General features: G+C 43.3%; 1 protein-coding gene across 1 annotated transcript in view; it reads left to right on the forward strand.

The window, feature by feature from the left end:
• The window catches only part of LOC137570503 (vesicle-associated membrane protein 2-like), a 49,831-nt gene extending 24,819 nt beyond the window's left edge, over positions 1 to 25,012 (forward strand). The window contains exons 3-5 of the mRNA XM_068279177.1: positions 14,589 to 14,747; positions 22,616 to 22,667; positions 24,651 to 25,012. Of these exons, the coding sequence (XP_068135278.1) occupies positions 14,589 to 14,747; positions 22,616 to 22,667; positions 24,651 to 24,667 (228 nt within the window). The 3' untranslated portion in view covers positions 24,668 to 25,012. The remainder of the gene's footprint in view (positions 1 to 14,588; positions 14,748 to 22,615; positions 22,668 to 24,650) is intronic.
• The last annotated feature ends 326 nt before the right edge of the window (positions 25,013 to 25,338 follow it).

Raw genomic sequence — 25,338 nt, forward strand, 5'->3', positions numbered from 1 at the left:
TTTTTCGAAACTTTTCCGTGTCTGAATCGCTATAGCTGTGCCATGGATGGCTATGGGGATTTGGCTGCATTGTGCGGAAACCTGCAGCAGGCAGCATTTTTTTCCCCCTGATTCGGAAGCAACTTACAGGGCTGCAATTCCACATCCAAATTTGGGTGTGGTCTGACCATGTCCGTTAAAGGAGAATTAAGTCTAATGTTCCCTTACACTTTGCCTTGTGGTGCACTGTCACATTGGATTTGTAGTGAACAATGGTAAAATTGCTGTGCGCACAACAATCTAATTGTTTTGTGAATCAACCTCATTATGACTGAATATACCTTGCATAATAACACACTGAAATGAAGCATGTGAGACATTTTAACATGTTGCTCCACAGTGCAATGGTGTGACTGAGCATCACTAAGATAATTAGGAAAACTATGCGTGTTTTCAAGACGTCAGCTCTCTTTCTTGAAAGGACAGTCCCTCTTTTTGTGCCACATCCACCTGTCCCATTTTCCTCTGAATTTGTCCCTCTTTTAGAATTTATGTACAGTTGCAGGTAAGTAAATGTACTACTGTATCTAACTGAGAGTTGATAGAACAAAACAGAGGCACCAGGAAGATGAAAATACACTAAACCAGTTTAAATATGGGAGGTAGTGGTGGACTTACCTCCCCATTGAAGACTCAAATTGTCTGTATCAGGAAAAAAACGTTACTGTACACTCCATAGAGAATGCAATGCATTTCACTGATATTTCACCTGCTTCCTCGGGCAAATAATAAGAGTAACATATACGAGCTCTCAGCAGGCACAGCGCTGTGCAGGGAAAATTGCAGACATCAGTGCAAGAGTCAGGAATAATTTCATCATTTGGTCTTCATGCTGTGACTGCAGACTATCGCCAAAAATACCCTGAATGATATACTCACGTCTCCGTTTTCATTTTCAAGGTATCTTTGGATCAGTGTCTTTGGATCAGTAATTGCCAAAGGTGAATCTTCAAACCACCACCTGCTATAAGTACTCGATTAAGTGTGTCAAGGTCACATTATGCCTTTCCATAGTTTTCTAACTCTTTTAGCTTAAAAAAATGCAGTACATCAGTTAGGTGAGGCTAGGCCAAAAAGATTTGAACTTGTCACTCCTGCTGTTTTCTGATAAGTCAAAAACGTTTTAAGCCACATACACATGCTCAACAAAAATCTTTTAAAATCAGTTTTCTCCAGGACAGCTTCATACGTGGCAAGGATTTTAGCAAACATAAATGCAGCAGACTTACCAAGGTATGCGCCGTCAACAATGTTACCTTGGTATGTATTAGCAACTTTCCTTTGGTATGTGCATGCAAGCTTACCTTGGTATGTATTAGCAAGCTTACCTTGGTATGTATTAGCAAGCTTACCTTGGTATGTATTAGCAACTTTCCTTTGGTATGTGCATGCAAGCTTACCTTGGTATGTATTAGCAAGCTTACCTTGGTATGTATTAGCAAGCTTACCTTGGTATGTATTAGCAAGCTTACCTTGGTATGTATTAGCAAGCTTACCTTAGTATGTTTTAGCAAGCTTACCTTGGTATGTATTAGCAAGCTTACCTTGGTATGTATTAGCAAGCTAACCTTGGTATGTATTAGCAAGCTTACCTTAGTATGTATTAGCAAGCTTACCTTAGTATGTATTAGCAAGCTTACCTTAGTATGTTTTAGCAAGCTTACCTTAGTATGTATTAGCAAGCTTACCTTAGTATGTATTAGCAAGCTTTCCTTGGTAAGTATTAGCAAGCTTACCTTGGTAAGTATTAGTAAGCTTTCCTTGGTATGTATTAGCAAGCTTACCTTGGTATGTATTAGCAAGCTTACCTTGGTATGTATTAGCAAGCTTACCTTAGTATGTATTAGCAAGCTTACCTTAGTATGTATTAGCAAGCTTACCTTAGTATGTTTTAGCAAGCTTACCTTAGTATGTATTAGCAAGCTTACCTTAGTATGTATTAGCAAGCTTTCCTTGGTAAGTATTAGCAAGCTTACCTTGGTAAGTATTAGAAAGCTTTCCTTGGTATGTATTAGCAAGCTTACCTTAGTATGTATTAGCAAGCTTACCTTAGTATGTTTTAGCAAGCTTACCTTAGTATGTATTAGCAAGCTTACCTTAGTATGTATTAGCAAGCTTTCCTTGGTAAGTATTAGTAAGCTTTCCTTGGTAAGTATTAGCAAGCTTACCTTGGTAAGTATTAGCAAGCTTACCTTAGTATGTATTAGCAAGCTTTCCTTGGTAAGTATTAGCAAGCTTTCCTTGGTAAGTATTAGCAAGCTTACCTTGGTAAGTATTAGCAAGCTTACCTTAGTATGTATTAGCAAGCTTACCTTAGTATGTATTAGCAAGCTTACCTTGGTATGTATTAGCAAGCTTACCTTGGTATGTATTAGCAAGCTTACCTTGGTAAGTATTAGCAAGCTTACCTTAGTATGTATTAGCAAGCTTTCCTTGGTAAGTATTAGCAAGCTTACCTTGGTAAGTATTAGCAAGCTTACCTTGGTATGTATTAGCAAGCTTACCTTGGTATGTATTAGCAAGCTTACCTTGGTAAGTATTAGCAAGCTTACCTTGGTAAGTATTAGCAAGCTTACCTTGGTAAGTATTAGCAAGCTTACCTTAGTATGTATTAGCAAGATTACCTTGGTATGTATTAGCAAGCTTACCTTGGTAAGTATTAGCAAGCTTACCTTGGTATGTATTAGCAAGCTTTCCTTGGTAAGTATTAGCAAGCTTACCTTGGTAAGTATTAGCAAGCTTACCTAGGTAAGTATTAGCAAGCTTACCTTGGTATGTATTAGCAAGCTTACCTTGGTATGTATTAGCAAGCTTACCTTGGTAAGTATTAGCAAGCTTACCTTGGTAAGTATTAGCAAGCTTACCTTAGTATGTATTAGCAAGCTTTCCTTGGTAAGTATTAGCAAGCTTACCTTGGTAAGTATTAGCAAGCTTACCTTGGTATGTATTAGCAAGCTTACCTTGGTAAGTATTAGCAAGCTTACCTTGATAAGTATTAGCAAGCTTACCTTAGTATGTATTAACAAGATTACCTTAATATGTATTAGCAAGCTTACCTTGGTATGTATTAGCAAGCTTACCTTGGTATGTATTAGCAAGCTTACCTTGGTAAGTATTAGCAAGCTTACCTTGATAAGTATTAGCAAGCTTACCTCGGTATGTGTTAGTTTGCCACTGACCTAATGAACAAATGGTTTCAGTGCTGCAAGTGTTCTTAAATAAATGAACCAAACTATTCACCTTCCATAACACAGCTATTACACATCTTCAACATTAATGACATAACCTGCCATAACCTTATCACATAAGGTTAATGGACATATATGTATTGTTAAATTGTATTGTACAGGATGTCAATACATAAAAAATGATTTGTATGCTTACTAGCACATTTTATGACTTGTTAGTGACTTTTGCAAAACCTCTTTGTTTGATGCTGGATGTGTGTAACTACTGACCTCCAACATTCATTTCTACCCCCCACCCCCATAATGTAACTGTCTCAAGCCATAATATCAAATATGCAGATCTACACTCCATAACATAGTCATACCCTGCCTCCAACATGGCATGACACACTACTCCACTTCCATAACCTAGCCATACACCACTCCATGGTGGCAGCGTGTGGGGGGACACAGAGGCAAGTCATGAGGTAGAGAACATGCCGCAGTGTCCCAACTCCCCTCCCCCCTGGCACCGTCTCGGGTTCTCTTTAAAGTGAACCTGAACCAAGTAAAATGATTTAAAATTAAACACATGATGTATCTGCAAATGAATACTACATACATACCTCGCCGTCAGTTCCTCTCAGAAGCTCACCATTTCTTCTAACAACGATTCCTTCCAGATCTGACATTTTGTCAGAGCTGAAATATATCAGTTGCAACTGATGAGCAAGGTAATGCCGCTTATGAAAAACACAAATGAGACAGAGAGCCCGATATGATGCAGTATGTCAGGATAGATATGAGACAAATGTAAATCGATAGTTGATATACTCACAAGGTTGGGTTACCACACAGGCAACCACTGGAACGGCAAGTGGGGAGAATTATAACCTGACCCCACTCAGGTATTAAAATGTCGCTCTCTGTAGACAGGAAAAAACGGTTGGGGATGCACCCCTCCACCCAGGGTAATGCCCCTGTTTCCCTATGGTTCAAGTGGGCGATATTACAGTGTAACAGTGTTCTAGTGTTCTGAACCGGAAGCTGTTGTGGGTTCATCACCATTTTAAAAATGGAGGACGGGGAATTCCATTGATCACAATAAACAAACAGGACAAGGGAGAGGAGAAAAAGATTGATGGGTAGACTACACAGGAGGTACCTAAGTATGACGTGTGTATGGTTAGTTTTATTTTACAGTTCAGGCTTGCTTTAAACTTCTTTTCTTCTAGTCAGTTGTTACTTTCTTCTATTTTCCAGACTTCTTTTCTTTAATCTCATTGCAGAATACAGCCTACGTTTCCATAGTGAGGCGCTAATGTGCTAATGGGCAGTACACCCCCTGCACTAGTAACGGTAAAATTGCTCTGCCCCACCCTACCCTGCACATAGCAACTTTACCACAGTTTACTACATTTGGCCCAATGTGTTAAAACAGCATAATTATAATTAACTTACAGATAATTTATAGTGTTGGGCGAACATCTAGATGTTCGGGTTCGGGCCGAACAGGCCGAACATGGCCGCGATGTTCGGGTGTTCGACCCGAACTCCGAACATAATGGAAGTCAATGGGGACCCGAACTTTTGTGCTTTGTAAAGCCTCCTTATATGCTACATACCCCAAATTTACAGGGTATGTGCACCTTGGGAGTGGGTACAAGAGGAAAAAAAAATTTAGCAAAAAGAGCTTATAGTTTTTGAGAAAATCGATTTTAAAGTTTCAAAGGGAAAACTGTCTTTTAAATGCGGGAAATGTCTGTTTTCTTTGCACAGGTAACATGCTTTTTGTCGGCATGCAGTCATAAATGTAATACATATAAGAGGTTCCAGGAAAAGGGACCGGTAATGCTAACCCAGCAGCAGCACACGTGATGGAACAGGAGGAGGGTGGCGCAGGAGGAGAAGGCCACGCTTTGAGACACAACAACCCAGGCCTTGCATGAGGACAAGAAGCGTGCGGATAGCATGCTTTGTACCACCATGCAGTCATAAATGTAATAAAGATAAGTGGTTCAATAAACAGGGACCACGCGGCAACGCTAACCCAGCAGCAGCACACGTGATGGAACAGGAGGAGGCGCAGGAGGAGAAGGCCACGCTTTGTGAGACACAACAACCCAGGCCTTGCATGAGGACAAAAAGCGTGCGGATAGCATGCTTTGTACCGCCATGTAGTCATAAATGTAATAAAGATAAGAGGTTCAATAAACAGGGACCACGCGGCAACGCTAACCCAGCAGCAGCAGCAGCAGCAGCACACGTGATGGAACAGGAGGAGGCGCAGGAGGAGAAGGCCACGCTTTGTGAGACACAACAACCCAGGCCTTGCATGAGGACAAAAAGCGTGCGGATAGCATGCTTTGTACCGCCATGTAGTCATAAATGTAATAAAGATAAGAGGTTCAATAAACAGTGACCACGCGGCAACGGTAACCCAGCAGCAGCAGCAGCACACGTGATGGAACAGGAGGAGGCGCAGGAGGAGAAGGCCACGCTTTGTGAGACACAACAACCCAGGCCTTGCATGAGGACAAAAAGCGTGCGGATAGCATGCTTTGTACCGCCATGTAGTCATAAATGTAATAAAGATAAGAGGTTCAATAAACAGGGACCACGCGGCAACGGTAACCCAGCAGCAGCAGCAGCAGCAGCAGCACACGTGATGGAACAGGAGGAGGCGCAGGAGGAGAAGGCCACGCTTTGTGAGACACAACAACCCAGGCCTTGCATGAGGACAAAAAGCGTGCGGATAGCATGCTTTGTACCGCCATGTAGTCATAAATGTAATAAAGATAAGAGGTTCAATAAACAGGGACCACGCGGCAACGGTAACCCAGCAGCAGCAGCAGCAGCAGCAGCACACGTGATGGAACAGGAGGAGGCGCAGGAGGAGAAGGCCACGCTTTGTGAGACACAACAACCCAGGCCTTGCATGAGGACAAAAAGCGTGCGGATAGCATGCTTTGTACCGCCATGTAGTCATAAATGTAATAAAGATAAGAGGTTCAATAAACAGGGACCACGCGGCAACGGTAACCCAGCAGCAGCAGCAGCAGCACACGTGATGGAACAGGAGGAGGCGCAGGAGGAGAAGGCCACGCTTTGTGAGACACAACAACCCAGGCCTTGCATGAGGACAAAAAGCGTGCGGATAGCATGCTTTGTACCGCCATGTAGTCATAAATGTAATAAAGATAAGAGGTTCAATAAACAGGGACCACGCGGCAACGGTAACCCAGCAGCAGCAGCAGCAGCACACGTGATGGAACAGGAGGAGGCGCAGGAGGAGAAGGCCACGCTTTGTGAGACACAACAACCCAGGCCTTGCATGAGGACAAAAAGCGTGCGGATAGCATGCTTTGTACCGCCATGTAGTCATAAATGTAATAAAGATAAGAGGTTCAATAAACAGGGACCACGCGGCAACGGTAACCCAGCAGCAGCAGCAGCACACGTGATGGAACAGGAGGAGGCGCAGGAGGAGAAGGCCACGCTTTGTGAGACACAACAACCCAGGCCTTGCATGAGGACAAAAAGCGTGCGGATATAGCAGCAATGCTTTTTGCCGCCATGCAGTCATAAATGTAATACAGATGAGAGGTTCAATAAACAGGGACCGGAAACGCTAAACCATCCCAGATGTTCATCGGTCATGTTACTTGGTTGGGGTCCAGGAGTGTTGCGTAGTCGTTTCCAATCCAGGATTGATTCATTTTAATTTGAGTCAGACGGTCTGCATTTTCTGTGGAGAGGCGGATACGCCGATCTGTGATGATGCCTCCGGCAGCACTGAAACAGCGTTCCGACATAACGCTGGCTGCCGGGCAAGCCAGCACCTCTATTGCGTACATTGCCAGTTCGTGCCAGGTGTCTAGCTTCATGCCCGGTTTCAGGTCCAGCGGTGCCAGCCACAAATCCGTCTGTTCCTTTATTCCCCTCCAAATTTCCTCCCCTGTGTGCTGCTTATCCCCAAGGCAGATCAGCTTCAGCAACGCTTGCTGACGCATGCCAACAGCTGTGCTGCACTGCTTCCACGATCCTACTGCTGCTGGTGCTGGGTTAGCATTTCCGGATGAGGTACAGCTTTGAGATGCGTTGGAGGAGAAGGAGTCAGAGAGGTAGGTGCTGCTGTTGTTATCCAGCTGTTTGCGGCGTGGGCAACACCCGCGCCGTAGCAGGTGAGGAATCGCTGCCAGGCTCCACAAGGTTCACCCAGTGCGCGGTAAGGGAGATGTATCGACCCTGGCCGAACGCACTCGTCCAGGTGTCAGTGGTGAGGTGAACCTTGCAGGCAACGGCATTCTTCAAGCTTCGGGTTATTTAGCTGACCACGTGCTCATGCAACTCAGGCACTGCAGAGCGCGCAAAGTGGTAGCGGCTGGGAACCACGTAACGTGGGATGGCCACTGACATCATGCCCTTGAAGCTGTTTGTCTCCACCACTCGATATGGCAGCATTTCGCAGGCCAGAAGCTTGGCTATGCTGGCTGGCTGTTACTGCCACGGCCCGGGGGTCATTTGCTGGCAATTTCCTCTTGTGCTCAAACATCTCAGAAACAGACAACTCAACCGTAGCGCTGCACACCGAAGGGCTGTTGGTTGTTGTGTTTGATGAACACTGGGAGACCTCAAGAGCACTAGTCCGGAAAGTGACAGTGTCAGCATCGTCTGATGTTTGTGAATGTTGTGAACCACGCAATGGCTGGGCTACTGCTGCTGCTGAGGCGGGTCTGGTGGTGAGTCTGGTGAACCCAAGGGAGGCAGTGTTGCTGGTGGTACCCTGTCCTGCCGCGTTTGCCCACAGAGTGGGATGTTTGGATAGAATGTGGCGGCTCATGCTGGTGGTGGAGAGGTTGTTAATACTTTTCCCCCTGCTCAGGCGGGTCTTGCACACCTTGCAAATCGCCATGGTAACATCCTCAGTGCAGTCTTCAAAGAAAGCCCAGACTTTAACTGGCTGAGGACTCGGACCTCGTGCGTGATGTGCTGGTGCTGCTTAACCCACTGCTGGACGCTTGAGAGGTCATCCAAGTAATTATCTGGTCCTGTTCTTTTGGATCTGTGAGGGTTGTTGTCCTGGACAACATGGGCAGTATTGAGTGGGTTTTCTTGGGTGCTCCCCTGTGGCCTGTACGTGAACCGTCAGGGGAAACACCTCTTCCCTTGCCCCTCCCTCTTTCACCGGATTTCTTCCTCATTTCACTTATCCTTAAAGTACACGCTGACTGGCAGCAGTACAGTGGCAGTACAGAAATGCTATACAGTGGTGGGTGAGCGGTGTACCACTATTGTCAGCAGTGACACAGAGCACAATGCTATACAGTGGCGGGTGAGCGGTGTACTACTGTTCCCAGCAGACACAGAGTGGAAGTAAACACAATGCTATATAGTGTGGCTGAGCCGTGTACACAGAGTGGCATTAAACACAATGCTATATAGTCTGCTATATAGTCACCCCGAACAGGGTGATGTTCTGCAGAACCCGAACAGTGGCAAACACTGTTCGCCCAACACTACTGGGAGGGAACGCAGATTTTAGTACCTAAACACACGATACAACATGTTTTCCGGGGTCGGACTCTGAGGCACATACAGATGGTCCCGATCATCATCCTCATCATACAACTCTTCTCCTGAGTCTGACCCACCCACCACCTCTGCCACCCCAACATCCCCAGACACAGACCCCTCATCGTCCTCAACATTAACTTGGGATGCTGGCCTGAGCCAGACCTCCTCCTCCACATCAGGCCCCATCATCTCCTCAATGGCAGCCCTCATTAATCGCTCTGGCGACGGACTGATGGACACAACGTTCTCCTCCGGGGAGGGCTGCTGCTGACCACTGGCTGCTGGGGTGGATGTTATAGCTTGCGTGGGGCGTTGGCTGTTGCTGTTGTTGGGAGTGCTGCTCACAGCGGAGGTCTCTGGGGAACTCATGTTGAGCTCATATAGTGGTTGACGGTGAGTGGAGTATTACTGATCCCAGCAATATACACACTGACTGGCAGAGTACGCAATGCTATATAGTGTGGCTGAGCGGTGTACACAGAGTGGCAGTAAACACAATGCTATATAGTCTGGCTGAGCGAGCGGTGTACCACTATTCCCAGCAGACACAGAGTGGCAGTAAACAGAATGCTATATAGTGTGGCTGAGCGAGGTACACAGAGTGGCAGTAAACAGAATGCTATATAGTGTGGCTGTGCAAGCGGTGTACTACTATTCCCAGCAGACACAGAGTGGCAGTAAACAGAATGCTATATAGTGTGGCTGAGCGAGGTACACAGAGTGGCAGTAAACAGAATGCTGAGCGAGCGGTGTACTACTATTCCCAGCAGCGACACACAATGACTGGGGGGGACCCTGGCTAGCGTGGCTGGAGCGCGAACTACCCTGCCTGCCTACCCAAAGCTAAACCCACAGACAAATGGCGGAGATATGACGTGGTTCGGGTATTTATTTACCCGAACCACGTGACAGTTCGGCCAATCAGAGCGCGTTCGGGTCCGAACCACGTGACCCGTTCGGCCAATCACAGCGCTAGCCGAACGTTCGGGGAACGTTCGGCCATGCGCTCTTAGTTCGGCCATATGGCCGAACGGTTTGGCCGAGCACCGTCAGGTGTTCGGCCGAACTCGAACATCACCCGAACAGGGTGATGTTCTGCAGAACCCGAACAGTGGCGAACACTGTTCGCCCAACACTAATAATTTATTAATAGTTGTTTATGTGAAGTACATTTCTGTAACAGCATTTTTACTTTTGGTCCTTTACCACGCATTTGCCATTGTTCCATCTCCCTTTGTCATACATCTTCCCTGTACCGCACCTCTGTCCTTGTGGATTCTTTCTCACCCACCTACTCATTCATCTCTCTTGGCTATTTGGCACTTCCTCTTTGCTTTCATGTCATTATCACCGTGTTGCTCTTCGATTTGCCTTGGATTCAGAGTCTCCTTCATGTTTCTCTGCCCCCTCACATTTTCTGGCGTGGGCTGTTTGTATCTGACTGTGTCCTTGTTATAATTTCACAACCTTCTCTAATAATTTATACCACATTTAGATGTGTTGATGAAGATACACACGAAAGCAGCAATTTCGTGGCTGCCAGATCAGGGTAACCCAGAACTGAGTCTTGTGACTCTTCTTCTGTTCTCAGTAAGGTATTTTTATCTGAGCTTTTCCACTCTATTATTTTTTTCTAAGAAACATTTTCAATTACTAATTCTGACTGCAGTTTTTTTGTGTGAGACACTACTATATTTATTACTTTATGAAACACACACAAAAAGACGTACCCAGGATTCAGTAGAAACTAACTTCTGATAAACATAATAAGAATTACATGAATGGGGTTTTTTGGTGCTTGACCTGTGTTTTGAAGCACTCCAGACATATCTTAAAGCATATCTGAACAAAAGATAAATATAATAGCTGGCCATATTTAGGGGTTCTTTAGTGCCCCCATAACCTCAGTGTCCCCTCATCTTAGCTGGCCTCCTCTACGTCTTCTCATTTTGCCCCTTTTTATGTGCACTCCCCCACAGCTGTGTGCTGCAGCCTCAGAAGCACTCGTCCTGTGCATGTGCGGTTACAAATGTATCTGAACCTCGCTTGCCCAGAATGCCTCCAGCCACAGCTGCACGATTGATTAGTAGCCTGATCAAAGCAGGTGCTTGGAGAGGACAGAGCATGTGCCCTTGCTTTCAATGGACTCATTCAGAGCTGTGATTGGGGGATAGGGAAGGAAGCACCTGCATTTTGCTATACTAATGCACGTTACACTACTTGCTTAACTAGTTACCATTTTTGGATGTAGATTCTACATGCAAAAAAAGTCCCCTGTTGTGTTTCTGAACATAGATCTATGTCTACTGATCAGGGCCGGTTCTAGTAACAATGGAGCCCAAGGGCAAAATGAACCCAGGGGCTCTCCAACAGATACCACCCCGACTAAAAAGCAGCATTAGGGGCCCATTGTAGCAGCCAAATATCTCTACTGGGCCCTTTGGCAGTGTAGCATCTCACCTGCCCACCAGCACAGGTGAGACGCTACTCTGCCAAAGACTGCAGAGGCCTCAAGGAGCAATAGTTAAGGGAGGAAACACCTTGGGGCCCCTACAGGTTCTGGGGCCCTGGGGCGGTTGCCCTCTTTACCTCTTTGGTAGCGCCAGGCATGCCACTGATTAAAACCAAGTAAAATAGGAGGCACCCGAGCTTCAATTTCAAGTGCTGTTGCAAAAGGTTTCAATACTCATGTAAGTATGATATTTCAGTTATCTTTTTTAATAACTGTACGAAGTTGTGTAAAATTGTGTTTTCTCGTTATTATTAAAGGTTACTGAGTAATTAGGAAAATAATAATTTAATTGATTGTGGCATCAGGCTCCAATAAAACAAAATAGAAACAGTGAAGGGGGTCTCAATACTTTCTGAAGCAACATTATATAGTGTTGACGCCCCCACTGCCCTTTACAGAGTGTATATAGTCTTATAACTAACTGTTCCTTACAATCTAATTCCTACGGAAATCACAGTCATATCCCTATCATAGACTAAAGGGAAGATCCGCGCATGATATAAAAAACAAACTGCACTTACCTGGGGCTTCTTCCAGCTCCTGGCAGTCGATCGGTACCCTCGCCACAGCTCCTCTCCCTCCTGGCGTCCAGCGGTGAAGAAGCAGACCTCGCCAGGTCGGCTTCCGGGTCGGCTTCATGTGCGCTCCACGGCGCGGGTCACGTGGTGTAAGTGACGTCATCTGGTCTCTACTGCGCAGGCGCAGTAGTTCTGCGCTTGCGCAGTAGAGACCCGATGACGTCCCTACACCACGTGACCCCCCCGCCGTGGAGCACACAGAAGCCGACCTGGACGCCGGGAGGGAGAGGAGCTGCGTCGAGGGCACCGATCAACTGCCAGGAGCTGGAAGAAGCTCCGGGTAAGTGCAGTTTGTTTTTTATATCCTGCGCGAACCTTCCCTTTAAGTTAAATTTGGGGGAGACAATTAACTAATGTGTATGTTTTTGGCATGTGAGAGAAAACTGAAGTGCCTGGAGGAAACCCACGCAAATGCAGGGAGAATGAACAAATCCACATGCAGCTATTTCAACAATAAATAGCCAACAATAAATAGTTATGCATAAACTACTGTATATACTTGAATACCAGTTGACCTCATGTATAAGTCGACTCCAATATTCAACCCTCTTAAGCTGGAATTTTTTATTGACTCAAGTATAAGTCTACCCAGCAAAGTTAATGGCTGTACTTGGGGACTAGGAGGGGCTAATGACTGCACTGCATACAGTATTGCAGCCATTAAAGTGGATCTGAGATGAACTTTTACTCATTGCATAATTGTGTTCCTTTCCTATTGTTTATAGGGCATTCCTCAAGCCAAATACTTTTTTGTTTTTGTTTTAATGCTCTAATTCCCTATAAACTAAATAAGCCACTCCCACAGGTTTTCAGAGAGCCAAGGCACTTTCAGTAGCAAGGGCTCATGGGAGCTCAGTCTGGGCAGGAGGAGGGGGATGTATTACTAGCCAGAGATTTCAGAGGCAGAGGGGAGGAGGGAGGAGGGGGGATTAGTTTTCTTTGCTCAAGATGCAGATAAGCTTGCCTCTGTGTAATGTTTACAAACAACATGGCTGCTGTCGTATCACAGGAAGAAATATTCTTATTCTATTAAAGCTGTTTGCAGCTAGATTTGTTGTGTAAACTATCTAAACTTTAGATAAGCAACAAGTTACTTGTTATAGTTAGTTTTTCATCTCGGATCCGCTTTAACCCCTCCTGTCCCTTAATAGCCAATACCTCCTTCAGGCCCCCAAGTGCTGCAATTATTCACTCCCTTTTATGCAGCCAAGTATTTCCTCCCTGTCCCTTTCCTTGTTAATTGTTGTGGCCAGAACTTTCATTAATGTGTTTTCTTGGGATTTCCTTTCCTCAAAGTATCGCTTACCACAGGGGTAAATTGCTGCAAATAGTAATGTCACTAATGGTACACACATTACTCAGTGTGCTCAGTGTTGCCCATGACTCGTATATAAGTTGACCCCTATACTTTTATGAAGTGAATGAGACCCACATTTCTACACTTACGCTTGAGTATATACTAGTGTAAAGGCTCCTTTATATACAAGCGGTCCACTACTTACATACAGATTCCATTCCGGGATGGTATTTGTAAGCTAATTCATGTGTTGTTCTACATATTGTTATTAATAAGTATTAACCTTTTGGGGACCACGTGCATTAGATTCTACGCTGCACTTGTGGCTGTTCTAGCCTGATGTGGCGTAGAATCTACGCCGGCCCGCCATTTCCGCTCCCGACGCGATTGTGCGCACCTAGAGGGGGAGATTAAGCTGTCATATGACAGCTCGCATCTCCCCCGAGTGATCAGCAGCCATCGCGTATGGCTGCTGATCACTACGATCGCCGGCGGATCGTAGTGATCACTTTGACAGCGGCAGCGGGGAAAAGAAGAGGATCCACTCACCTCCCTGCTGTTCCTCTACTCTGGCCGGCATCTCTGCTCCTTCTCTCTACAGCGCCGGGTCCTGGCTTGGTGACGTCATCAAGCCACGACCCGGAACTGATCGGCATTGGGAGTGGAGATGCCGGCCGGAGAAGAGGGGAACACTGCGCCTGGTCCTTAAGGGGGGTTAGGCGGCCGGTCCCAAAATGGTTAATATAGCACCAACATCTTCCACAGCGATGTACAAAGTAAATAGTCTTGTCATTTAACTGTCCCTCAGAGGGGCTCACAATCTAATCCCTACCGTAGTCACATGTCCATAAATCCTGTAGTGTATGTATCATAGTCTAGGGCCAATTTTAGGAGGAAGCCAATTAACTTATCTGTATTTTTTTGGGATGTGGAAGTAAACCGGAGTGCCCGGAGGAAACCCATGCAGACATGGGAAGAACATACAAACTCATCTGAATATTGAAAAGTGGATAAATTGTTTACTTTCAGACAATTCTACATTTGGACATATAATATGAAAACATTTTTTGTTGTTGTTTTCAATGTGCTTTTAATTTCTGTTTATACAATACAGTTTACACAATATTGTAGCATGTCACAACAAAAATATGCAATAACAAAAACAGTACTGTATATTTTATACATGGAGACAACTTTATATGAACAGATTTGTTGTAACTTGAGTAGTTTGTAAGTTTAGAATTGTTTTTGCTTGTCTTTCTCTTGCTATGCAGATTTTACCTGAGTTTCCTATTTTGCAGTATCGCAAGCAACCCTAAAGCCGAAAGGTCACAAAGTTTATCCTGGGCTGTTTGTCCTTTGTGCCACATTAACTCCTGTCTGTGTTTATGTTTTGCCGGTGCTAATGGTGGTGGCAGGTGGTGGACATCATGCGTGTAAATGTGGACAAAGTGCTGGACAGGGATCAGAAGCTGTCAGAGCTGGATAACAGGGCTGATGCACTCCAGGCTGGGGCCTCCCAGTTCGAGACAAGTGCAGCAAAACTGAAGAGGAAATACTGGTGGAAGAACTGTAAGGTGAGATGCATATCAGCAAATCTGAGCAGCCTTATCAGCAGAAATCATGGAAAACTACTATGGCCCATATTCAATTAACTTTTTCTCCTGAGTTTTCTTCAAGGAGATAACTTTTCATCTTCTGTTTAAAATAAGTTTTCGGCACTTTGCAATTCTAAAGGTACCAAAAAGTAGGTGGAAAAGTACTGCCAAAATTATTTTTAGTAATTTCTTGCTTGCTGGTGGCGTAAAAGGCATTTTATTAACAAGTTTGAAGATATCATCAAGGAGAAAACTTAGGAGAAACAATTGCATATGGGGCCAAGCCTTCTTAAAATTCACATCAAAATAGCGTCCAAGTCATGTTCACCAGTAGATGCCCAACAAAGGATTAATGCACCACGCCCTACAGTAGGAGGAGACATGCAACGCACTCATTTATGTTCTTGCGGCTTATGGTGGCTACTAATGATCCAATCTTTTTTGTCCAATCTTATCGAATCTATGTAATAGAAGAGTAAACTGAGGGAATATATTGAATGGATACAGTACTCTAGGCAGTCTCCTATATTACATATAAATGTTAAGAATGGACAAAAAAGATTAGTTCTTTAGTGGTCCTTAGTAAGAATGAAGAACTAAAGAGCCACTGAAGTAAAATGCTCAGATATAGACTTAGGGCTAACATACACAGAGCTTTGAGTTCAGGCTACTTCCTGTCATCAAATAAGTAGTTAAAGCTTATTTTCACTGATGCAGAGCATCCACTGAAATGCCTGGAATCAGCTTTGACCTTAAAGAATTCCTGCAGCTGTAACCTGTAGAAATATAACATCTTCAGTTAATTTAATCAGCAATGGAAATTAATCTTTATACTCATCAGGGCCCGCGGGAGTGACATTAGCTTGGGGTGGTGGAGAGACAGTGTGAGCGGGAAGACCTGGTGCCGGCTGCCCCTATGGTGCTGGCACTTTTAGCTTTGGAGGAATAGATGCTCATGAGCCCCAGCACCCAGTGGCGTAGCTAGACATTATTGGACCCCATAGCAAAATTTTCATGGGCCATCTTGAGCAATGCTACCTGCCCACTATCGCGTAAAATTTTACAATTTTACGCGATAGTGGTCCTTTAACCACTTATGTGGATAAAGGCAGTGTATCTACATCCTGCAGAACTTCAATTCCTGCCCAGGGACGTAGATAATCGTCTATTGCAGCGAATGGCCATCTGTTAGTAGTGAGATCGGTGAATGGGAGTGCAGTTCCCATTCATTGATCTAAGTCCCCATATCAGTGACCGCCGACATCAATGAGATGCCTGCGGTCATTGTAATAACAAAAGTAACATGTCCACGAGTTAGTTCCTGTTAGCGTACTAACAGTATGTGCAGTAAGATTATACATAGGGACAACTTGCGGCCAAATAGTAAAATTACACCTACATAAATTGTTTTAAATAATTATATATACACATACCATTAAAATTAACCTCTTAACTCCCACACTCTCCCATAGTTACCTAAATAACACATTTGCATAAAAAAAAAAATATATCCAATAAAAAAAATACATACCGTAAATAGTTACCTTAGGATCTGAACTTTTTTAATAAGTATGTCAAGAGGGTATGTTACTGTTAATTTTTAAAACATGGGCTTGTAATTAGTAATGGGCACAAAACTGAAAAAAATGCACCTTTATTTCCAAATAAAATATTGGCGCCATACATTGTTCTAGGAAAATATTTAAACATTGCAATAACTGGGACAAATGGGCAAATAAAATGTGTGGGTTTTATCCACAGTAGAACGTTTTATTTTAAAACTATAATGAACTGAGAAATAATGATTTTTTTTGTCTTATTATTCCCATTAATATGCATTTAGAATAAAATAAATCGTACCACCTAAAAAAAAGACTAATTGGTGGTGAAAAACGGGCAAATAAAATGTGTTGGTTTTAATTACAGTAGCATGCATTATTTTAAAACTATCAATGCCAAAAACTGAGAATTAATTATTTTTTTCCCCCAGTAAAACGCATTTAGAATAAAATAATTCTTACCAAAATGTACCACCCAAAGAAAGCCTAATTGGTGGCGAAAAAAAACAATATTTAGATTGTTTCGTTGTGATAAGTAGTAATAACGTTATTGGTGAATGAATGGAAGGAGTGCTGACAGGTGAAAATTGCTCTGGTACAGAAGGGGAAAAACCTATCAATAGTAAAGTGGTTAAATTATTTGTCCTTTTGGTTGAACTCAATGGACAGATGTCTTTTTTCAACCAAACTAACTATGAACAAGCAAAAATATTGATCGCATTTCTCTGGTCAAAAGAAAGAAAAAAGTAGCATTTTAAATTTTAAATTGAATTGTGTACGGCCACCTTAAACCAGTACCGACAGTTACTATAATAAAAAAAAAAATTAAAAAAAGCTAAAGTGACAGAATACATAAATTGTTATGTTAGGGACTTAGCTTTTAAAATATGTATGCCATGAGGTCTTATATTTTTTTTTTGCAGATAAGGGGTTGTGATTAAAAAACATACACAATAGAAAAAATACACCTTTATTTCCAAATAAAATATTTTCGCTATACATTGTACTAGAGACATATTTAAAATGTTGTAATAACCAGGACAAATGGGCAAATACAAAGTTTGGGTTTTATTTAGAGTCACATATTTAATTTTAAAACTACAATGTCTGCAAACTGAGAAATCATAGATTTTTTCAATTACTTTCTTATTATTTTTGTTAAAATGCATATAAAATAAAATAATTCTTAGCAGAAAGGACCACCCAAAGAAAGCACAATTTATGGTGAAAAAAGATGTGTAGATTATTTTGGTGTGATAAGTAGTGATAAAGTTATAGGCAAACGCATGGGAGAAGTGCTGAAATGTGAAAATTGCTCTGGTCTATTACGGGAAAACCCCTTGGTGTTGAAGTGGTTAAACAGGTTGTTGGAAGGAATGACAACTCCTCATTACCATAAAACAGATGTTGGGTGTTGAGATAACCAGATTCTACTACAAACATCCTGGTGTTTATTTTTAATGAGGCTTTGATTAGGAATGCAATACTCGTGAATGATTTTAGCTTTGTTTTTAAATACAGGCAACACACTGCTATGTGACTCACTCAGTATATACAAAGAAATTACACATCACATATAAACCTATAATTATAAAAATGCTTTAAACTACGATCTCTCTGATAAAAGTCATCCGGTTTGCATTGTATAACACGTCTTATTGCTTATCTTAGGCTAGTACATTGTGCGAGGTTAAAGGAATACTATTAAAGTTCTACTAATTTCTGGCAACAGCATGAATCAATATGCCAACAACAGTAAGAATGAATACAGTATATGTTTCTTCTGTGCGGTGTTTTGTTTTTTCTATCTACCTTACCGACGGCGTCCCCTTAAGAAACTGACGGCGACGGATAATGGACGAGCTCATTATAGAGGTGATTCCTCTTTTTGAGTGTGGCAGTAGAATCTCCTATTGTGAGGCTCCCCCACACCAGAGCGCGTTATACAGCGCGTGCCCCGCCGAACTAAGGTGCTATGAAGAGCGAGAGACAACCGCTCTCGCTCCTAATCTGCCCCTCATCATGAAAGTAACTTTCATTAGCGAGGAGCCTCTTCTTCATTGGTTGTTTGCCGTTGCTAAGCAACAGCAAACGAATGAGCCGGAGGAGGGCGTGTCATTGCTCCGAAAGGAGCCGAATATGAAGTCGAAGGAGGGCGTGTCAAAATCCCCTTCAGTAATCTGCTGGCCGCATTCTCCTCACAGTAGCCTGTGGAATCCTTTCCACAGAGACTACTTGTGGTTGTGGCTGTGCCCGCCCCCCGCCTACCTCCCAATAAAGTCCCCCTCTTCGGCTCCTTTCGGAGCAATGACACGCCCTCCTCCGGCTCATTCGTTTGCTGTTGCTTAGCAACGGCAAACAACCAATGAAGAAGAGGCTCCTCGCTAATGAAAGTTACTTTCATGATGAGGGGCAGATTAGGAGCGAGAGCGGTTGTCTCTCGCTCTTCATAGCACCTTAGTTCGGCGGGGCACGCGCTGTATAACGCGCTCTGGTGTGGGGGAGCCTCACAATAGGAGATTCTACTGCCACACTCAAAAAGAGGAATCACCTCTATGATGAGCTCGTCCATTATCCGTCGCCGTCAGTTTCTTAAGGGGACGCCGTCGGTAAGGTAGATAGAAAAAACAAAACACCGCACAGAAGAAACATATACTGTATTCATTCTTACTGTTGTTGGCATATTGATTCATGCTGTTGCCAGAAATTAGTAGAACTTTAATAGTATTCCTTTAAGCCAACCTGTCAACTGCATTAATTAAAAAACGAAATCCTGGCAAATAAGAGTGGAAAGAAGGGGGGATAAGCTCATAGAAACAGCTCCACACATATATAAGAGTATGAATATGTAACACTTTATTAAATATAATGCTTCCAATATATGTATAAACACACTAAAAACAGCAGCCACCACACCCATCTCATAAATAACAATTACTAACCATAATCATTTTTTTGATTATTATGGTTAGTAATTGTTATTTATGGGATGGCTGTGGTGGCTGCTGTTTTTAGTGTTTTTATACATATATTGGAAGCATTATATTTAATAAAGTGTTACCGGTACATATTCATACTCATATATGTGTGGTGCTGTTTCTATGAGCTGATCCCCCCTTCTTTCCACTAGTTTCTCTATTGCTCTAGCACACACATGGGTTTAGAGTGCAGTGTTCTTCTCTTAGATTCCTGGCAAATAAGAAAAACAACTTTATGGGCCTGATCAAATTCACGTTTTGCCCTACGTTTTCTCCTAAGTGATATTTTCATATCTTAGCAATAAAATGCTTTTTAAGCTGAATTTTTTCCCAACTTTTTGGTACTTTTCAATTGCAGAGTGCTGAAGTTATTTTAAACAGAAGATGAAATGACCGTATCTCTTCGGAGAAAACTTAAGAGAAAAGGCGCATTGGATCAGGCCAAAATGTGTCTTGACAGATAGCTCATCCATTACAACTCCTTACAACCTACAGTAACTGATAATCAGTCTGGTGACTTGATAGCAGTTCTCCTCTTTCTAATTCTATTGAGGCAATAGAGGAGGAGGAACTGTATGCAGCCAACTGTCTGGGAATGAGGCGGGTCTTAAAGGACAGGTGTAAGGAAAAATAAAAACAGGATCTACTTACCCGGGGCTTCCTCCAGCCCCTGGCAGCCGATATGTCCCTTGCTGCAGCTCCAGTGTCCTGGGGTCCCCTCCATTTCAGATGCCGACCTCGCCAGGCATGGCAACGGACATCTACTGCACCTGCGCGCCTTGTCCTTTAAAGTACCCCTGGTAGGGATTTACTTTTAGATGATTTTATTACTGGTGCTGTGTGATTTTCACAGCACACAGCACCATCCTTCCCCTTCCAGCACCCCCCGTGGCCCATTCTTACATCATATATTATCGGGGAGGAAGTGACAGTTCTTCCTCCCCGCTGTGTGTACATAACTCTGCCCCCTACACCTGCCACTTTAGTTCCATATGTGTTTCACTGCACACAGCATGCAGGGTAGCTGCGCTGTGTGTGGGCTCATGTTAATTGAGGTTGGAAGAATATCCGATCTCCATCACAAGTCTGCACACAGCGCAGCTCCCCTGCGCACTGTGTGCAGCGTAACACATAAGGATGTAAAGCGGCAGATGGAGGGGGCGGAGTTATGTACGCACAGCGGGAAGGAAGAACTGTCACTTCCTCCCCGATAATATCCGACGTTCTGCCTCAGTTGAAGATTTTGACTGAGCAGAACGCGAGTTAGAGGGGGCACAGGAAGGGGGAGGCTGGTGCTGTGTGCTAGTCACAGCACCAGCACTAAAACAATATTAACCACTTTTTCCTCTGCTACAGTATATCTACGTCATCCATGGCACCCTCCAAGCCTCTGGCGATCAAAATTAACAAGGAAGACCGCAATGAGCGGCCTTCCTTGTTTTGCTTACCTCGTCGTGACATCATGGACGTCAGCCGACATCGACATCCTGACGTCAGCCGCCTCCGATCCAGCCCTTAGCGCTGGCCGGAACTGTTTGTTCCGGCTACGCTGGGCTCGGGCGGCTGGGGGGAATCGCCGCGCTGCGGTGGCGATCAGGTAGCACACGCGGCTGGCAAAGTGCCGGCTGCGTGTGCTGCTTTTTATTTCATGAAAATCGGCCCAGCAGGGCCTGAGCGGCAGCCTCCGGCGGTGATGGACGAGCTGAGCTCGTCCATACCGCCCGGCTGGTTAATGCAATTTTTCATTTCCCCCCCTCTTTTTCCCATTAAAATGCATAGAATTTTTTTTTTCTTGGGTCAAAATACCTCCCTATAAAAGTCTAGTATGTCCTGAAAAAAACAATACCTAGATAATTTAGGTGTCGTGAGTAGGGATAAAGTTATGGCTGTTTAAATAGGGACATGGCTAAAGCGTCAAAACTGCTCTGGTCCATAAGGGGAAAATAAGGTCTGGATGCGAAGTGGTTAAAAGTTGAAGGGGAGGGGGAAAGAGAGTAAGGGGTACTGGCTCTTATCTAACAACCCACCAGTGTCCTGAAACTCAGGTCCCATCATGATTTGCAAAGTAACAAAGAAGGGAATCTCACACCACAGAATTAATTCAGTAGGTTTGGACCAGGTAGAAGTTGAGACTTTGGAGAAACCTTGATGAGATTTATTGTCCAGAACTTTATTAGCCAACAAAAACAACACTTACAGTCAATAACAAGATATATATTTCATATTTTAAATGTGTGATTTTGCCTGGACTTTGACTTTATCAGTAAAATGTAGAACAATAGTTGTTGCTACATTCCTATGTAGACACAGTGCACATGTAAACTTAAAGCAAACCTGTGAGGCCACATTTGGATACTTACACAGATCCTCCAGAGGCTTCCCCCCTCCTCTGCCGCCAGCCACCAGGCCGATCCAGTGCTGAGACCCTAGTAGCGTGGACACACTGCGGCTACGCAGTAGCACGAACCCGCTCGGTCTTCGGCGGAAAAAGCGAAACCAAATCGGGGCCTTGCTGCTCTGCATGCACGAGCCATGGACAAGCAGTTTTTCATAGGGGACATCACTGGAACGTTGGATGTCTATATGAATAGAATCAGGCCCGGATTTACCATAAGGCATGTGCCTACAGGTGCCTGATGATAGACTTGCAGCTCACTCCTCTCCCCGAGTGCCTCCCTCCCTCCTTCACTATGCAGAGTCCTGATGAGAATGTAAATGAAAGGTTACTCACCTTGCTCTTGACATTCCAATGACGAGACCTCTGTACAGTCAGGGGCACCTCTAGCTACCTAATAATGAGGTTTCGGGGGGCACCTCTAGCTACTCAGTATTGAGGGTAGTTCGGCTACTTACTATACTAAGATGCACCTGTAGCTACCTGTGATGGGAAGGGAAGTAAGGGAGAAGTGAAAGCCAGCACACTTGTGCTGCGGTTCGGCAGGGGTTTGTAGGTTCATGGATGGGTGAAGTCCAAGGTGGCAGAACATCTGTGCCTATAGGCTCCTGTGAGGTAAATCCAGACCTGAATAGAATTCTTTGCTAATATCTTTAAAATCAAAATATATGTTTGGTCCCTCTATTAAAAGGATTTCACTTCCTGCCATTTATATTGAGATTGGATATTTCTGTGGAGGGCATAGATAAAAATATTCTTACTTCCACACGGAGGAGTTCCTAACATTTAATTAGCATTATCTTATCTTTAGATTTATTAGCCAGAATCCAATTTTCTCCCACAGCAAATGTGAAGGAGTGAGGTGTGAGTCATGGGTAGCAGGATGCCTCAGTAACTAGCTGTATCTCTCCACAGATGATGATTGTCATGGGAGTGGTGTGTGCCCTATTGCTCATCATACTGATCAGTAAGTACCCGCAGTAGAGCTCTCAGCATCGGACTATACACTGTAGGTACCTCTCTGAACTGCTCCTCTATGCCTATATGTGTACATTGTTGCTTCTGCATGAAAACTTCTTCTTCAGTACTTAGGGCCTGTTTCCACTACACGCAGATTGGACACAGAAAAACTGACTCCAATGAATGCCTATGGGCCTGTTTCCACAAAACGCAATTTTTCTGATGCAGGTTTTCCCATAGACATTCATTGGAGTCAGTTTTTCTGCAACCATTCTGCATCCAATCTGCGTGTAGTGGAAACAAGCCCTTACCCAGGCATGCGCGTCATGCATGAACACAAGTCCAAATGGCAAGGAAAAGCAAGCAAGGGAACAGTACTGAAAATAGCATGATTATTAATTTTAAAAAAAAATAATATTATCTTATAAATTATTTAGTCAGTATTTGCCCATTGTAAAAGCTTTCTTCTACCTGATTTACATTGTGAAATGTATTATGGGCGGTGACATATTCAGTGCTGTCAGGTGTATCACTGTGGAATATTTGTTTTGTAATTATATGTTCCGAAGCCACTAGAAATAATACCTGATCTCTCAGAATGCTCTGGGAGGAGAATTCCGCATAGCTAAACAGCCTAACTTGTGACATGACTAAGGAGGCGGGGCTACATACTAATATACAGCAATATATAGATATAGGACTTGTTTCTGATGCTGAAACCAGGATAATTAACATAAAAGTGGGTATCTTGAATAATTTGTTATATTTCACTATATGGCACTACAGTGCCTCTTTAATGGAAGTGATTTGAGTAGATTTGGTGCCTTTGATTCTGGCACTGGTGTGGCACCTTCATTACCCAGAGCTATTTTTGACAATGCATTATTACTCTAGGCACCCTCCATTGTTTGGCCGGCCATAACCAAATGGTATACCCATCTCCACCCCTATCTTTAGTATTAGCCCCTCTTGATGCCTAATCTCCATCCTTGCATTAACTCCTTCCTGATACCTAGCCCTATCCTTCCACTTAACATTAACCTCTTAATGACACTTAGCCCTAACCTCCCCCCTTACATTAAATATAAACCATAACCAAGAATTGAACTTCATCCAAATCAGTAGCTGATACCCCCTTTCCAGTGAGAAATCTTTCCTTTTCACAAATGGATCATCAGGGGGGCTCTGTATGGCTGATATTGTGGTGAAAAACCTCCCTCACTTTGATGTCAGGACCATGGTTCTGACATCACACTGTGGGAGCCTTGTTGCATTGTGGGAAATAACAGTTGTTTCCAACTGCCAAAAAAGCAAGCAGCATCTCCATCCACTCACATCACCTACCAGCAGTAAAAATTTTACCATGTGATAAATGTCAGAATGTAAATCAGGGAGAGGAAAGATTTTACAATGGGCAAACACTGACTAAATCATTTATACATAATTATTGAAAAATGAGCACTTTTTTATTACATTATCTTCACTTGAGTTCCTCCTTAACATTGTCCTGATGCCTAAACCCTAACATATTCCTTTAACACACATCCCTACCTGATAGCATACCCTAATCTCCCCCCTTCCATTAACCTTTTCTTGATGCCTAACCCTAACCTCCACCCTTAATACTAGCTTTCCAACCGTAAGCAGACAGCACTCTCTACAGAGACAGTTCCCAGTAACAATGAGACAGTTCTCAGTAACAATGAAGCCTTCACTTTCATGTTCTAGAAAAACTGTAGTCACCCTACAAATAATTAAAAATAGATGTACATGTTGCCTGACAGTGTGAGGTAATACAGCCAACACTGTGATCACAGCACTCAGAACAGGACAGAGGTGTGCCAACTCCACTAAAAGGAAGTGGGTCACACTCACCGGATATTTTCTTTTATATAAGATAAAAATCAGTTGTCCTTACCCCTTTAAATGCCCTACTGTGGTTGGTTGTCATAAAATTTTAATTTCCTGTTTTTTTTTGTTTTTGTTTCAGTTTATTTCTGCACTTAATGACATGGAAAGATTCCTCTTCACTTCAGTAGCATTTCTCTGCATCTTGTTGTTGGTCCTTGTTCTATTACCTCCCTGCTCTCACCGAGGATCGTGTCTGGACCTCCATTGTTTGGCAATAATCGTTTTGTGAGATAAAGACTAGTGTAATGATGAAATTGTGCCGACTGCCATAAAAACAAAGCAAAACAGTAGTATAGATAGTAGATGGACCATTCTTGTGTCACAAAGGGCCTGATTTACTAAGGATCTCCAAATCTGGGCAACACCGGAGAACATAAGAGACATCTTTGCTTGGATTTATTATAAAATATCTGCTAGTACAGTAGATGATCATTTTTGTGTGCATTCTATTTACATCATTTGAAATAACACAATGGCCCGTATGCAATTCGCTTTTTTTACTTAAGTTTTCTCCTAGGAGATACATTTTAATCTTCTGTTTAACTTTAAAATAACTTTTCAGCACTCGGCAATTGAAATAATAACAAAACTAGGTGAAAAAGTGCTTTCAAATTTATTCAGTGTATTTTCTTGCTTCCTGGTGGCTTAAAAAGCATTTTATTGCCATAGTGTAAAAATATCAACTTGGAGAAAACTAAGGAGAAAAAGTGAATTGCATATGGGCCAATGTGCCAAATCTGTCACTGAATTTGATTTACACAAGCTAT

This window comes from Hyperolius riggenbachi, chromosome 4 (genome assembly GCF_040937935.1).
Source record: "Hyperolius riggenbachi isolate aHypRig1 chromosome 4, aHypRig1.pri, whole genome shotgun sequence".
Taxonomy (NCBI): domain Eukaryota; kingdom Metazoa; phylum Chordata; class Amphibia; order Anura; family Hyperoliidae; genus Hyperolius; species Hyperolius riggenbachi.